At 49.6% G+C, this 13,760-nt stretch overlaps 7 protein-coding genes across 7 annotated transcripts; 6 read left to right on the forward strand and 1 right to left on the reverse strand.

The window, feature by feature from the left end:
* Nucleotides 1-496: 496 nt before the first annotated feature.
* ASPVEDRAFT_182579 (cytochrome P450) lies at nt 497-2,548 on the forward strand. The gene is made up of 7 exons (XM_040808894.1): nt 497-934; nt 983-1,165; nt 1,221-1,555; nt 1,613-1,740; nt 1,798-2,093; nt 2,144-2,245; nt 2,293-2,548. The coding sequence occupies exons 1-7, from the start codon at nt 514-516 to the stop codon at nt 2,481-2,483; spliced, it is 1,656 nt and encodes a 551-aa protein (XP_040662460.1). The 5' UTR covers nt 497-513; the 3' UTR covers nt 2,484-2,548.
* A 408-nt stretch (nt 2,549-2,956) lies between these two features.
* ASPVEDRAFT_78456 (uncharacterized protein) lies at nt 2,957-3,625 on the forward strand (the record flags this gene model as incomplete). Its single annotated transcript, XM_040816554.1, has 2 exons — nt 2,957-3,217; nt 3,272-3,625. 2 exons carry the CDS (start codon nt 2,957-2,959, stop codon nt 3,623-3,625), a joined length of 615 nt encoding a protein of 204 aa, XP_040662461.1.
* A 667-nt stretch (nt 3,626-4,292) lies between these two features.
* On the forward strand, nt 4,293-4,868 carry ASPVEDRAFT_78457 (uncharacterized protein; the record flags this gene model as incomplete). Its single annotated transcript, XM_040816555.1, has 3 exons — nt 4,293-4,445; nt 4,507-4,709; nt 4,760-4,868. The coding sequence occupies 3 exons, from the start codon at nt 4,293-4,295 to the stop codon at nt 4,866-4,868; spliced, it is 465 nt and encodes a 154-aa protein (XP_040662462.1).
* Nucleotides 4,869-5,482: 614 nt separating this feature from the next.
* Nucleotides 5,483-7,306, forward strand: ASPVEDRAFT_158368 (uncharacterized protein). The gene is made up of 4 exons (XM_040808558.1): nt 5,483-5,796; nt 5,846-5,894; nt 5,956-6,908; nt 6,964-7,306. The coding sequence occupies exons 1-4, from the start codon at nt 5,489-5,491 to the stop codon at nt 7,280-7,282; spliced, it is 1,629 nt and encodes a 542-aa protein (XP_040662463.1). The 5' UTR covers nt 5,483-5,488; the 3' UTR covers nt 7,283-7,306.
* Nucleotides 7,307-7,801: 495 nt separating this feature from the next.
* ASPVEDRAFT_36110 (uncharacterized protein) lies at nt 7,802-9,048 on the reverse strand. Its single transcript, XM_040811133.1, has 3 exons — nt 8,931-9,048; nt 8,796-8,880; nt 7,802-8,740 (listed from the first exon to the last, which is right to left on the reverse strand). The coding sequence occupies exons 2-3, from the start codon at nt 8,820-8,822 to the stop codon at nt 7,979-7,981; spliced, it is 789 nt and encodes a 262-aa protein (XP_040662464.1). The 5' UTR covers nt 8,823-8,880; nt 8,931-9,048; the 3' UTR covers nt 7,802-7,978.
* A 1,424-nt stretch (nt 9,049-10,472) lies between these two features.
* ASPVEDRAFT_36112 (FMN-dependent alpha-hydroxy acid dehydrogenase) lies at nt 10,473-12,228 on the forward strand. The gene is made up of 4 exons (XM_040811134.1): nt 10,473-10,746; nt 10,797-11,542; nt 11,597-11,805; nt 11,850-12,228. Exons 1-4 carry the CDS (start codon nt 10,659-10,661, stop codon nt 12,190-12,192), a joined length of 1,386 nt encoding a protein of 461 aa, XP_040662465.1. The 5' UTR covers nt 10,473-10,658; the 3' UTR covers nt 12,193-12,228.
* A 114-nt stretch (nt 12,229-12,342) lies between these two features.
* ASPVEDRAFT_36113 (ketopantoate reductase family protein) lies at nt 12,343-13,618 on the forward strand. Its single transcript, XM_040811135.1, has 5 exons — nt 12,343-12,407; nt 12,451-12,544; nt 12,593-12,647; nt 12,700-12,899; nt 12,963-13,618. Exons 1-5 carry the CDS (start codon nt 12,367-12,369, stop codon nt 13,533-13,535), a joined length of 963 nt encoding a protein of 320 aa, XP_040662466.1. The 5' UTR covers nt 12,343-12,366; the 3' UTR covers nt 13,536-13,618.
* Nucleotides 13,619-13,760: the final 142 nt, after the last annotated feature.

Consider the following 13,760-nt stretch of genomic DNA (forward strand, 5'->3'; position numbering starts at 1 on the left):
TGCCTATTTAGCCCTAATTACTGCCCTGCTAGTCACGTGGTTTCCTTACAGTAACACCACTCTCTCTCCATTCTATCATCACTCTTGTATTGACTTGGTACTCATCAGCAGCTTTTCCACCTAGCTTCAACAGAGTCTCATTATGGATCAGTCAATTGCCTCGATCTGCTACCATTAAGACAGCATTATTGAATTCGCCGACATGCTAGGAATGCCATCTTTGAGTGCCCCCCATCGAGTCCGAAAGCACCTCCGCACCTTGACCAATTCCAAGCCCATGAAATCAGTAATGCCGTTACTTTTAGTGGCAAATGGACCAATTGGCTGACGCTCAGTTACCGAAATTTAATCGGTTGTAATTCGGCTCCGGTTAAAAATCTCCATATCAACTCCCAGATCGGCGAACAACCCCGCAAAGTGATCGGACCCCCCGGATTAAAGGCCCAATACAAATACGCTCGATTGTAATCAACCTTCATGTTCAGGTAAAGGTCTACAATATTGAACAGCAGAATGGCTTTTGTCGAGGCGTCTACTCCGGTACTCTGTAGACTCTGTAGCTATGCAGCAGCAGCAGGAGCACTCAGCCACTGGACTTATTTCATGCATGGTGAACACCACCTCTCTGCTCCGTATTTGCTGAGAATTGCGATAATAATCCCGATCGCGACATCAATTTACATGTGGAAATACACCTTCCTAGACGCAGTCCAGGCTATTACTTTGACAACCCAGCTGGCGGCTTCATACTACGCAGCCCTCTACACCAGCATCATCCTATATAGAGTATTCTTCCACCGCCTGAGAAAGTTTCCAGGACCCTTTGCAGCAGGAGTAACCAAGCTATGGCACGTTTTGAAACTAGCTCCAAAGTCCAGGAACTACATGGAGCTGAATAGTCTGCGAGAGAAATACGGAGACTACGTCCGCACCGGTCAGTATCTCGAACAAAAATAACAGGGCATATCTGATGTACATACAGGCCCAGCTGAAATAACAATACTTGACGCCGACGCCGTCCCAGCTCTGCTGGGTCCGTCATCGAAATGCTCCAAGGCGCCCTGGTACGACTCCAACCACCCCGTTATCTCGCTGCATACCCTGCGGGATAAGAAATCGCACGATGCGCGGCGTCGGATCTGGGATCGTGGCTTTGGCGCAAAAGGTTTGAACTTGACATTGTTTCAACTTGCATTGCGCAAATCTAACAAATCATTCAGCCCTCCGCGCATACGAAGACCGAATCCTTGGGTACTCACGCGCCCTGCAGGACCAAATATCCCGACTCTCCGGCCATCCCATCAGCGCGGCCGACTGGTTCCATTTCTACAGTTTCGATGTGATGGGAGATATCGCGTTTGGCCGGTCGTTTGAGATGCTGAAGACCGGGAAGCCGCATTTTGCGCTGAATTTGTTGAAGGAGGGGATGGCGCCGCTGGGTTTGTTAGGGCCGGTTCCCTGGGCGTTTTGTATTCTTACGAGTATTCCGGGACTGGGGAGTGGGTTTAAGACGTTTGTTGGTTGGTGTACGGAGCAGGTTAAGGAGAGGAAGAAGGTGTGTCCGGCACCCTCTGTGATATCATTCAAGGCTAATAGGAATGATTGGTTGAAGATTGAAATGGACGTGCCGGATCTCATGTCCTGGCTCATTGAGTCCAGCGAAAAGACAGAGAAGAGCCAGCGCAAGGCTTCAGAGGCTCTCCTAGAGAGTGATTCGCGACTCATAGTGGTTGCAGGGAGGTAAATCAAAGCATAAACTATGTTTCCAGCTATAGGACCTCGTGCTAACGGGGATAGTGACACCACGGCATCAACCTTTACGTTCATGTTCTATCACTTGGCCAGGGATACAAATATGCAGGAGAAACTCCGAAAAGAACTAGTCTCCCTGCGAGAATCCGATCGGAGCTTCTCTTTCAAGAGTCTACAAAGGGCCGATATGTTGAATGCCATCATAAACGAGACTCTGCGCCTGCATCCGCCTGTCCCTTCGGGTGCACTGCGCTTGACGCCACCGGAGGGTATCAAGATTGGAGAGACTTTTATTCCTGGTAGCACCACGGTTGTTGCGCCGAGTTATTCAATTGGAAGGCGTGAGTTGATCAGAAATACCACGGGAGAGGATACTAACTTATAAACTTAGTCGAGAGCTGCTACGAGAAAGCGGATGAATTCATCCCAGAACGCTGGAGCTCGAAGCCTGAACTCGTCAAGAATAAGGCAGCCTTTGCGCCGTTCTCTCTGGGTAGATTCTCCCCAGTGGCAACTCGTGTGGTAGCTAACTGTCTACAGGATCCTTTTCGTGCGTGGGAAAGCAGGTAGCACTGATGGAGCTACGAATGACAACTGCGCTTCTCGTAACGGGGTTTGATATTCGCTTTGCACCGGGGGAGAATGGGCAGCGGTTGCTGAATGAATCAAAGGACTTCTTCACCATGTCTATTGCGGACTTGCAGCTTGTATTTACTTCCACGGCGGGATAGGTGGTGCCTACGTGGTGACTGAAAGCTTTCTTCAATAGACAAACACTGAACGATCAGCAAGACGGGACTCTTTTTAGTTTAGGGCTGCCTTCCTAAATAGGAAACTGGTCTCGTATACCCTCATCCCCACACGAAACAGCCCATGAATACGACAGGATATCCGGCAGTTCTCTTTTATGATTAAACGTTCCCCACCAACGTGGATACTTTCGTCGGGCATGCTGCCGGACGCGGGACCACACCATCCGATACCAGGCTCGAGAAGTCGTACGATGGATATCCTGCACAGCCCTGTCAAAGCAGCCCCAGTGGAACCAGAAGTTGCCCCTTACAGAAAACCTCAGTTCCTTGACGATTTGCCAAATGTGGTAATCCAACTGCCTCAGCGATTGCGCTCTTGAGGTATAAATATCTTCCATGATCCGTACAATCGTTGAACCAACACAATCATTCATTTCTTAAAGTCTTTCAAAATGAAGCCCTCTACTGTTCTCGCCCTCACTCCCTTCTTGGCTGCTGCTTACGCTAAGCCTGTCGAAAAGCAGCCTTCTCGCTTCGATGTGATGGCCGTGAGCGAAGGCCCTGTGCAGTACCGTGCGCTGGCCCTTTCGTCTTCCTTCTTCTACCTCGGCAAGGGAGACGGATTCACCGACTCTTTCTGTCCTCCTAAAGTCGAAGAGGCCGGCAAATGCCCGCCTGGAAAGGATACCGTCTTTAAGGATGCCTCTACCTTGGTAAACACCTTTCATCTTATCCCATAAAGCACCATCGTTTGACAAGTTGAATAGGACACCGTTGTCCCAGGCCAAGTTCTCTACGTCGACTTCAACTACGCCGTCAGAGCCACTGGCCCCAATGGAACTGAGATGGAGGCCGATGGCAGCCACACCAAGCCCGACGGCATCTACACCGGCTTCGAATATGTCCCTGGCTCAAAGCACGGCCAGTGGGAATTCCACGCTCATGGCAGTGACGGTTTCTTGGCCTGTCCTTATGGCAATGATATTTATCAAGTATACGTCAACAGCCCGAATGCAAAGCCCCCTCGTGGACAGGACCTCGGTACCTGTGTTCTTTTTAATGCAGGTGCTTTTGAGTACAGTCTACCTGCGAACGCTACTGCTGCTGCCTGGAGATATTAGACAATGGTTGAGCTTGGTTAACTGGTTGATACTGTGAATTAACCGCCTTGGACTTTTGCAGCATGAGTCTTCGTTTTTATCAGGAAACTTCCTGACTTGTTGAACCTATACGCTCGTTTTAATAAATCAAAGCTAGAAAACATTTGCCTAGAATTATGTACATTCCACAGGCTGCTTTATCATGATTCAAATCGTACAGCTAGTAGTTGAGTTAGCTTAGCCAAATAGACCCTTGACCTGATCGTTTATGTGACTAAATAACGAAATCTGGCATGCATTTCAGTTTCACCGTGTCTCAAGTATTTTCTGAACTCTCTAATAGCCATCGGGCAGGGTCCAGATCGAAGCAGTTGCATAGGAGGGTCCACATTTCTACTTGCCCGAGCGAGGCTATGAGGCATTGTACGGGTCCACCATTCACGACAAATGATAGATAGTCTCTGCCAGCGTCACAATAGCTCGGAATGCAGTTTGAACTGCCTACGTCACTCAAATGTGATGAAGGAAACGATTGTCACCGACACAGCCTCGTAAGTATTATCTACCTCGGCGGGGTATGCTCTGAACCCTTATATCTAACCCCCCTCGCTCCGATTATTCTGTTTCTCTTTTCTTCATCATCAAACATCTTTCTATCCACCAAACATTTTCTACCCCGTAATCCATCATGGGATCTATCATTCGCAACCTTTGGTCTTCTGAGAGCCCAGGGCCCAGAACCGTTGTTCGAGTCCTTGATGCTGCCATCGCTACAGTGGGCATCATCTGTATAGCAGTGGGATCCAATTACCCAGCTTCTGGGATGATATATTACATTACAGTATGTATAGCCCTCTCTTTGTCGAAAGATAAACCCCATCTAACCAATTCGCCTCTTGCAGCTCGGAGTTGCAGTAATCTGGTCAACCCTTATTTCGTTCCTCACTCACAACGACCGTCTCTTCCATCCCGGGTTCCTTATTGCAATGGATTTTATGCTCGCAGTAGTGCACTATGTCTTTGGAATTGTCAACGCCTTATCTGCAGACACCGCTGGATATCTGCACACTGATGCAATTAGGGCAACATTCCTGCTTATAACTGCGTGCGTGACTTTGTAACTTGGTTTGAGAGATGTTGCTAATCTTGCTGTAGGGTTATTCATACCGTTTTCTTTGTCCTGGCCTGTCGGGATACGCATGTTCGACGACGGTCGTCTGTTGCGGGAGCTCAGAAAGTTGGAATAGAGATTAATACTGCTTGAAGAGGAGAGTCCACGGCAGGGCAGGGAGTTTCCCTTTTAGGAAACTGGTCGGGTTACGGTTTTCGCCCCATGTTAGGGTTCCAGTTTCGTTGCCCCGGATTATCCAACGTCGTTTTCGTATATTCAACGCCAATTAATGCAGTGGAATATGTGAGTGGATCGTGACAATTCCTATCGTGTAGTCTTTAGTATTAATGGGCCATTGGAAGAATCCGTAGGAATATTCTTTATATGCTGGACTTACAAGCTACATAAGCACACTCATCGTTAGACAAAATGCTCCAGATATCCACTGAAGGCGTTCTTATTAGTCCAGGAGATTTAGATTATGGCGACACCTGCCACCACTTCCCCACATGGGTAGGTCTAAATTACAAAGTCATCGAATGTGGATCTCGGAATATCCGACTGTATTAACACGCTGATCCGGCAGCTGGAGGCTCCTCATTCCCGGTCAAGACTCAAAAGTGCTGTTTATCTGCCGGAAAAGGGGTTATCCATGAAACCCAGCCTAATTAATTAGTGTAGAGAGTAGAGATACCCCACACGAGGCGTCATTTATAATTAGGGGCCTACCCCAACTCCAAGTCTGCAGAATTAAAGCCATTAATACGGAGAGAATGGCCTACATTCCGTACCTGCTGCTCTGCAGCTTATTCGCCGCGCAGGGCCTGTGCAAAATATCCTGCACCGAATCGGCATTCTCCAAATACCTATCCTCGTCCGGCCACCACGACGCCAGAGTCCTACGAACCTCCCATATCGCGCAGGGAGAAACCTTCCAAGTCCCAGCTAGCGACATCGCATACCCGCAGTCGCCGACAGAGTTGCCAGAACTATGCGCCGTCCAGATCAACGTCACCTCGAGCCCGGACTCGGCGTATTCGTTTGGACTGTTCCTGCCGGTAGATTGGAATAGTAGATTTCTGTACGTTGCATTATCTGTTGTTTGCACTTAAATAACTAAACAATTCCAGGGCTGTTGGAAATGGCGGGTTCGCTGGCGGCGTCAATTGGGCGGACGTGGTTAGCTCACACATACATACCCACTTTTAACTCAGATATATCTAATAAATGAAACGAACAGGGCGTTGGCGCTCGCTACGGCTTCGCATCCATGTCAACCGACACAGGACACAACAGCACCTCCTCAGACGGAACATGGGCATACCACGCACCCGAGGCATTAACCGACTGGGGCCACCGCGCAATGCACGGCTCCGTCGTGCTATCCAAGCAACTCATCGAAGCATATTACAGCAGCGAATTGAAATACAACTACTACAGCGGCTGCTCCACCGGTGGGCGGCAGGGTCTGCGGGCTGTCGAGCTGTATCCGGATGATTTCGACGGTGTTATTGCGGGTTCTGCGGCGTGGTGGACGTCGCATTTGCAGACGTGGACGACCAAGGCGGGGACTTATAATGTGCCGTCTCCTGCGCAGATCCCGATTAGTATGTTTTCGGTTATTGAGGAGAAGATATTGAGGCAGTGTGACCCACAGGATGGGTTGATGGATGGTATTATCTCGGCGCCGCAGGGGTGTAGCCTTAATCTAGAGGCATTGTTGTGTCGGAAGCAGGGCCAGGAGGAGTGTTTGAGTCCTGCGCAGCTTGGAACTCTACGACTTATCTATAGCGACTATGTTGATACGAACCAGACGTTTGTTTTCCCGGCTCTTCTCCCCGGGACCGAGTCGCAGTGGGAAGTGGTCATTGGGAATGGGACCGGGAATCCACTGGGCGTGGACTACGTGCGTTATTTCCTAGGCCTGGGAGAGAACTGGACGCAGGAGCAGTTCGATTACAGCATTGTTCAGCTGGCAGACAAACTCGACCCGGGTAATGCGACGGCCGACGACTTTGATATCTCGCCGTTCCAGAAGAAGGGCGGGAAGCTGCTGACGTACCATGGAATGGCTGATGGGTATATCCCGACGGATAGCAGTTTGTATTATTACAACCAGGTGGCCAGTACCCTAGTTCCGAGGGGTACTGATCTCGATGACTTCTTTCGGTTCTTTTATGTTCCTGGGATGCAGTAAGTTGACCTTCCACTTCCCAGTGGGTGTACAATGTTAATTAATCTGTGACAGGCACTGCAGCGGTACACCAGCAAGCGTAAATGCGCCATGGTACTTTGCTGGACCAAACCAGAGCCCAACTCTGTCGTCCAGTCTGCACGGTGTCCCTGGATTTGCAAACGCGAAGCATGATATTCTGTTGGCATTAATGGCTTGGGTTGAGGAAGATGCTGCGCCGGAGAACTTGATCGCAACTACCTGGAACAACGACACAACTCAAGATACAGTCTATCGTCAACGCCCGTTGTGCTTTTACCCGCAGAGGGCTGTATATACCGGTAAAGGCGATCCGGACGAGGCGCAGAACTGGGAGTGCCAGTCCCTATACTGAAACAGTTGAACTTGGAAATGTCACGATACAAGCTTTTCATACATATATTCCATGTACCATGGTTGTAACTTTGTAAAAAAAGAAAAAAAGCGCCAGCCGTCGCCGTGCACTCGGACATCGCCGACAATCGCCCCGAACGTTGGCCAGATTACGAGGCAGCCACGGGCTCATAGGCGATGGACTGGTGAACACTGGAGACAGCAGAGGTGAATTCCAGGAATTGCAAACGCGGCCCCAGGCGACTAATGCAGGTTGAGTGGGTAATGAGACGGATCAGATCGTAGGACAGACGCGTTGCTATCCTGTGTAGTCATACATGAAGTAGGTGGAAGTCATGGATACATTAGGGCTAAACATATTCAAGCATAGACCAACGAACATGAATGAATGATTACTGCCAACTACAGTTGAGTGAGCGAGCTGGCTCGAAGACAGAAGACACTTTGACTCTTTTCAGCTGGGTGATACATCATGACACTAAGATAGTGCGGCATTGGCAGAGGATCAGTCCGATCCCGATGGGTCAGCCTGCGTCTGGCGGATATCGTTGAGAAATATGAGTGCGAGTTGTAGAAATCAGTATGTACACTAAGTGGTGTTTACAGAAAGAGCAAGAGTAATCCGGGGAGCAGACACGATAGAATAGTATACTAACTTAGATATTAGATATTACATTGTATAAGCCATGCTTCCCACCTAATCCAATTGTACATCCCCAGGAACAACCCCTTCCAACATAGACGCACAAACAGGGCGCCCGTCCGGCGTTAAATCCCCCCTATAACCCGGATCATAGTCAGGGCTGGTCTCATCCAGGGTCGACACATATCGATTGCGACCGGAGCGCTTGCTGTGAGTTTTGGAATGGGCACTGAGATTATCGCCTCTTGAGAAAGCCCGGCCGCAACTTGGCACCCAGCACACGTATGCCTTTTCATTCAGATGGCTCTTCATGTGTCTCGTTACGTGTTCTTGTCGTTTAAAGCGTCCGTGGCAGCCGGGTTGCTTGCATTTGTATTCCAGCGGCTTGATTCGGGGTAGGTGAGAGCCGAGCTTGAAGTTTGGTTTGAGGGGCTGTTTCCAGAGCGGAGGGCGGGGTTGGAAAGATCCGGTATGTAGTATACGTTGGGGCTGTCTTGGATGGGTTGGAATCTCGCTGTAGATGTAGCTCGTGGTTGTATAGATCCCAAGGTGGTTGGGAAGAGGGTGAGTCTGCCCTGGCGTCGGTACAGGTGCATACCCTCCGCGCCACAAAAGTGGATTAACAGGGGTAAATGGTGGTGATGGAATGGCTTCTGGTGGAATCAGGTCCGTGAAACCTGTGGTGATATTATCATATTTTGCAGTGCCGTATGACAGCCATAGACCGTCCTGGCTATCTATACTCGCTGAGGTCGAGGTGGGCGAGTCAAGATCTGGAACTCTTGTATTGAAGGGCCATTCATTGATCCCCAATGGCTGCGTATACCAGATCAGTCTTCGATTATTCCAGGTAGAGGAACTCTTCGCTTACCGATATACAACTTTGCTGCGATTCCATGGAGGAAATGACTGAATGATAATGAGAAGTGTCAAGTAACGAGTGATTTTATCAATATCTACAATAACGTAAGTGACTGTGAGACTGAAAGGAGCATGTAAGCAATACCACCAAATAAAAGAACGAAGCAAGGAGCAACGGATGTACGTCAGAGCTTCTGGCAGACGTTGGTGCTAACCCAGCGGTATATATCCGTCCGGTCGATGTCATTTCCCGGAGATTTAGCAACGGATATCGAGTGTGATGCAGCTTTTGTAGGACAATTATAGGATAGTCCGCCCTGATAATCATTGCGCACAGTTGCCTCTTCAACAGCCTTACCCTTTACCATCGTTCTTCGGAGAATACCTTCCTATGGCATAGAAGCTGGGCTTCGAGCCGCCTCAAGCATTCACTTGAACATCCTGGAGCCACGCAACCCCTGGCAGCCAAAGCAGCTGGCCTAGGATTGCTATTAGCAAATCGGTTTTTGTTTCCGGTGCACGGCCCCGGCCAGTGTGCTGGGTCACTCCACGCTGATCCGCACGGCCGGAGGAGTCGATCCTGACCACACAGCTGGGAGCACTTAATCAAGGGTTATTTTTGAAGAGGCGTCGTAACGCAATTGGACATATCAATGTCTTTGGCGCGTGGTTGCCTCCATTGTCGAGTAGTGCAAGCACTGACCGGGTATATAGAGGATCAGATATTTTGTACAATAACTGGCCGTTACTCTCCTTGGCTGCAGTGCATTCAGTCACCAACACTCAAGGCCTGCTTCCGTGCTCGGGCTCCATCAAATCCCGAGCTGCTATCATAGCTATTCCTGGACAAATAATTGCTTTGCGGGGACCAAACACCGAGAGCTACTAGCCACAACCACGCACTAGCCCCAGAGTTTATTTCGAACTATCTCAACTTGCCTCCCCCCATTGCTCCTGTATTAACAGCCCGGCAAACATACTTTGCCCTTGCCAGTGGTCACACGTATAAAATACAACGGCATCTTCAGCTGAAAACATGGAAAGGCTACCGAGGCAGCCAAAAATGTAGCTCCATATGACAGGTAATAATACACACTGCCCATCCCTTCCAAGCCCATATATGTCCTTTTACTGGATCTCCTGCCCTTGCTCAACTCGCAACTTAATCCCATCTCCAGTTGTCGATTTTTGGGATGGTATTCCGCGTATTAAAGTGGCGCATTCATGGGGACCTGGAGTACAGGAAAGATGGCAAGCTAGGATTGGCACCCACTGAGCTTAACAGGAAACATCTCCCGGCTACCTGTCTTTTTTGAAGTCGGTTAAACCTCGGAGAAGACGTTCCTGAGTTTTCTGGTACTATATCGACTTTTGTGTGGTACTCTCGACGAGGTGGGTGAGTATCTCCAATTTAACCCAGAATGGTGGAATTTCGTGATATCCAAAGAATATGCTGTAGTAACGGTATGTCAATTGAAGCTCAATTATGTTTCAAGTACATGATGTGTTTCTTCCTGGAAAGGCAGCCCATGCTGGCTATTATTGGTTTTGTTATATATATCTGCATTATGAAAGTCTACACCCTGATCGTGGGCGTTGAGTGTTTCTCTTCTCTTCTCTTCTCCTTTCATTTCCTTTTCATTTCCTTTGTTTTCTATGTCCATCTATCTTCTTATACATAGACATTGTCATTTTTCCAGAGTACATCGTCTTATGTGTATTTGTTGCTGATATAGTTGTATTTTACAACTTCTCCAATATAACGTAATACATGCACCCCCACGCTTTTCCACAACCAGAATAGCCATCCATGGATATAGACTGATATTTAACTGCTATGCTATCGTTAACCTCTTCATATTCTGGCACCGTCATGCACTTAACTAGCGAAGACCTCGAAAAGCACAACAGCAAGGACTCCTGCTGGGTGGCCATCCACGGCTCCGTCTACGATGTAACAGGTTCGTCTTCTATCCTGATTAACAGCTCATGCAGCCATGCTAAGCCACAGACTTCCTCGAGTCCCATCCAGGCGGGCCAAAGGTCATCTTGCGATGCGCCGGAAAAGACGCAACAGCAGACTTCGACGCCGTGCATGACCTCGAACTGCTAGCACAGACATTACCCGCGTCCGCTCTCCGAGGGACAATAACCCCCGGTTCTCTCTCTGTTAGCAACAAACAACCATCGACAGGAAACAAGAACACGACAGAGGCACCACCCCTAACTAGCCTCATCAACCTACATGACTTCGAGCAAGTCGCCCAAACCCACCTGACTCCCAACGCCTGGGCCTACATCTCCTCGGGCGCCGAAGACGAACTCACCAAGCGCCAAAACGCCAAAGCATTCCAGAAGGTTTCCCTGCGCCCGCGCATCCTCCGCCGTATTCCAACCACCGACACTACCGTCACCATCCTGGGAAAGAAAGTCTCGCTACCGGTGTACATGAGCGCGACGGGGATCGCCAAATATGCACACCCGGACGGCGAGCGGGCATTTGCGGCTGCGGCTGGACATGAGGGACTCGCGATGCTACTTGCCAATGGGTCAAGTTTTCCGATTGAGCGGGTGATGGAGGCGAGGACAGACGGCTCGCAGCCGGTGTTTCAGCAGTTGTATGTGAATCGAGAGATTGGCAAGTCGGAGGAGATTGTGCGGCGTGCCGAAAAGGCTGGGGCTGGCGCGATTTGGATTACGGTGGATTCGCCGGTTGTGGGGAAGAGGGAGATGGATGAACGGTTGAATTTGGAACAGGTGTGTATATGATATTTTGCAGGCTAGTTTCTATGGGTTTGGCTAATAGTGTAGGATTCTGGGTCTGGACAAGGCGTTGCGAAGACAATGGCTAGTTTTATATCGCCGTTCATTGACTGGGAGATCCTCACCTGGCTGCGGGGGATAACCGGCCTGCCTATTGTTATTAAAGGCATCCAGTGTGTTGAGGACGCAGTTCTTGCGTATCAACATGGCGTTCAAGGGATTGTTCTTTCCAACCACGGTGGGCGCTCGCAGGATACGTATGTCTCTACATCAATATACTGGACTCCGCTAACCAGAACAGAGCCCAAGCACCGCTTCTGACTCTTCTGGAGATCAGACGGTACGCGTCATTTCTAATCGACAGCCCGATGGAAATCTACATTGACGGCGGTATTCGGCGCGGTACCGACGTGCTGAAGGCTATTGCTTTGGGTGCAACTGCCGTCGGGATTGGACGACCTCTGCTGTACAGTCTTTCAGCTGGGTATGGCGAGCAGGGTGTGCGACGAGCTATCGACATCCTAAGACAGGAGATCGAGGCGAACATGACGTTCCTTGGGGTGACGAGTATGAAGGAGTTAGGGCCACATCTACTGAATGCATCTCGACTGGAGAGAGACGTTGTTGGGGCAGTGAAGTTATAAGTAATGAAACCAAGAAACAAGAATACTCTACTGAAGCACTTCAAGTAATACAATCAATACATGTAATACTGCAGAATGACCCCCACGCCCCCCGCCGGGTTTCTCGCCGACCCCCACATCCCCAGCATTTATCAGGCACTGCTGCTCCAGGAGATGGTCTGCATACCGTGCACGATGAGTGAGCCTGTCGACGTCCTTCTCTATGGCCTCGGAGCGTAAGTCACTGTCTAGATTGCAAGGCCATTCTAACAACAGCAGCATCGGCTCCTTCTACGCCTTTATTCTCAGTCGGAATGACCGAGTCCGCTTGACCGTCCTCGCCCGCTCGAATTACGACTCTGTCAAGAAGAATGTACTTATCCCCGATCACACAAACAGAATCCCTAGTAATTGTCTCCAGGGCATCCTCCTCCAAAGCCAGAACCACGGCGAACACCGCTTCCACCCTCACAACGGTTTGCAGCCACCACCCTATCTTCTATCCTATTCCTGCTAATAAACAAACAGTAATCAACTCCATAGACCAAGTACCAGGCCCATTCGACTACGTCGTATGCGCGCATAAAGCACTCGACCAAGACGCCGTAGCGGCGCGCCTCCAACCCGCCATCAGCGACAAAACCACCATCGTGATCATCCAGAACGGCGTGGGGAATGAAGAGCCCTTTCGCGCGAAATTTCCTTCCTCGTCTATTATATCCTGCGTGGTGGGCTCCCCCTACCTATCATGTATCCATCCTTACCTTGTGAAATAGACTAATGCAATGCAGACATGGGTCGGCGCAAGACAAAACAGCCCCGGAGTCGTCGAACACACGAAATCTGAAGATATGCAGATCGGTCTATTCCCGAACCCTAATGTCGATGCCGCACTAGAGAAGCAGCGGCTGGATATATTCTCGACCTTGCTACAGACCGGTAAAACGCGCTTCCAGGTGCTGGACGATATCCAGCGCAAACGGTGGGAAAAAGTCGTTTGGAATGCGGCGTGGAATTCACTGACTACGTTGACGATGCTGGATACGCAGAGTTGGTTACATTCTAGTCCCGATGCGACGCCTCTAACGCTGCGTCTTATGCGCGAGGTTATTGATGTTGGACGGAGGTGTGGGGTGGAGCTGGATTATAGCCTTATTGATGAGCTTATGGGGAAGATTAATGCCCTGCCTGGGATTGGGAGTAGTATGCAGACGGACTGTAAGAGTGGACGGCCGCTGGAGGTTGATGTGATATTGGGATTTCCGGCGAGAAAGGCAAAGGAGTTTGGGATGGAGACACCGGTTTTGGATGTTATCTATGCGTTGGTGGTGGCTGTTGATGTCAGACTGAGGGCTTCGCTGTAGTGGGACAAGTATTTAGAGGGAACTAAAATTTTTCGTCCTGTTGCTGCCCGAATCATATTCTCTATTCAGCAATTAAAACCCTAACCGGTAACAGTTACCCGGCCTGTAGAGTATGTCTGGCAAGTATTCAGTCTTACCCATCCGTCCAACTCATATTTTAGTATTATAATAGTTCTCGCTGTATACCCTATACAATTCTACAGGTCCGCCGGTACTTTTATCCAG

The sequence above is a fragment of the Aspergillus versicolor genome (genome assembly GCF_001890125.1).
Source record: "Aspergillus versicolor CBS 583.65 unplaced genomic scaffold ASPVEscaffold_1, whole genome shotgun sequence".
Lineage (NCBI taxonomy): Eukaryota > Fungi > Ascomycota > Eurotiomycetes > Eurotiales > Aspergillaceae > Aspergillus > Aspergillus versicolor.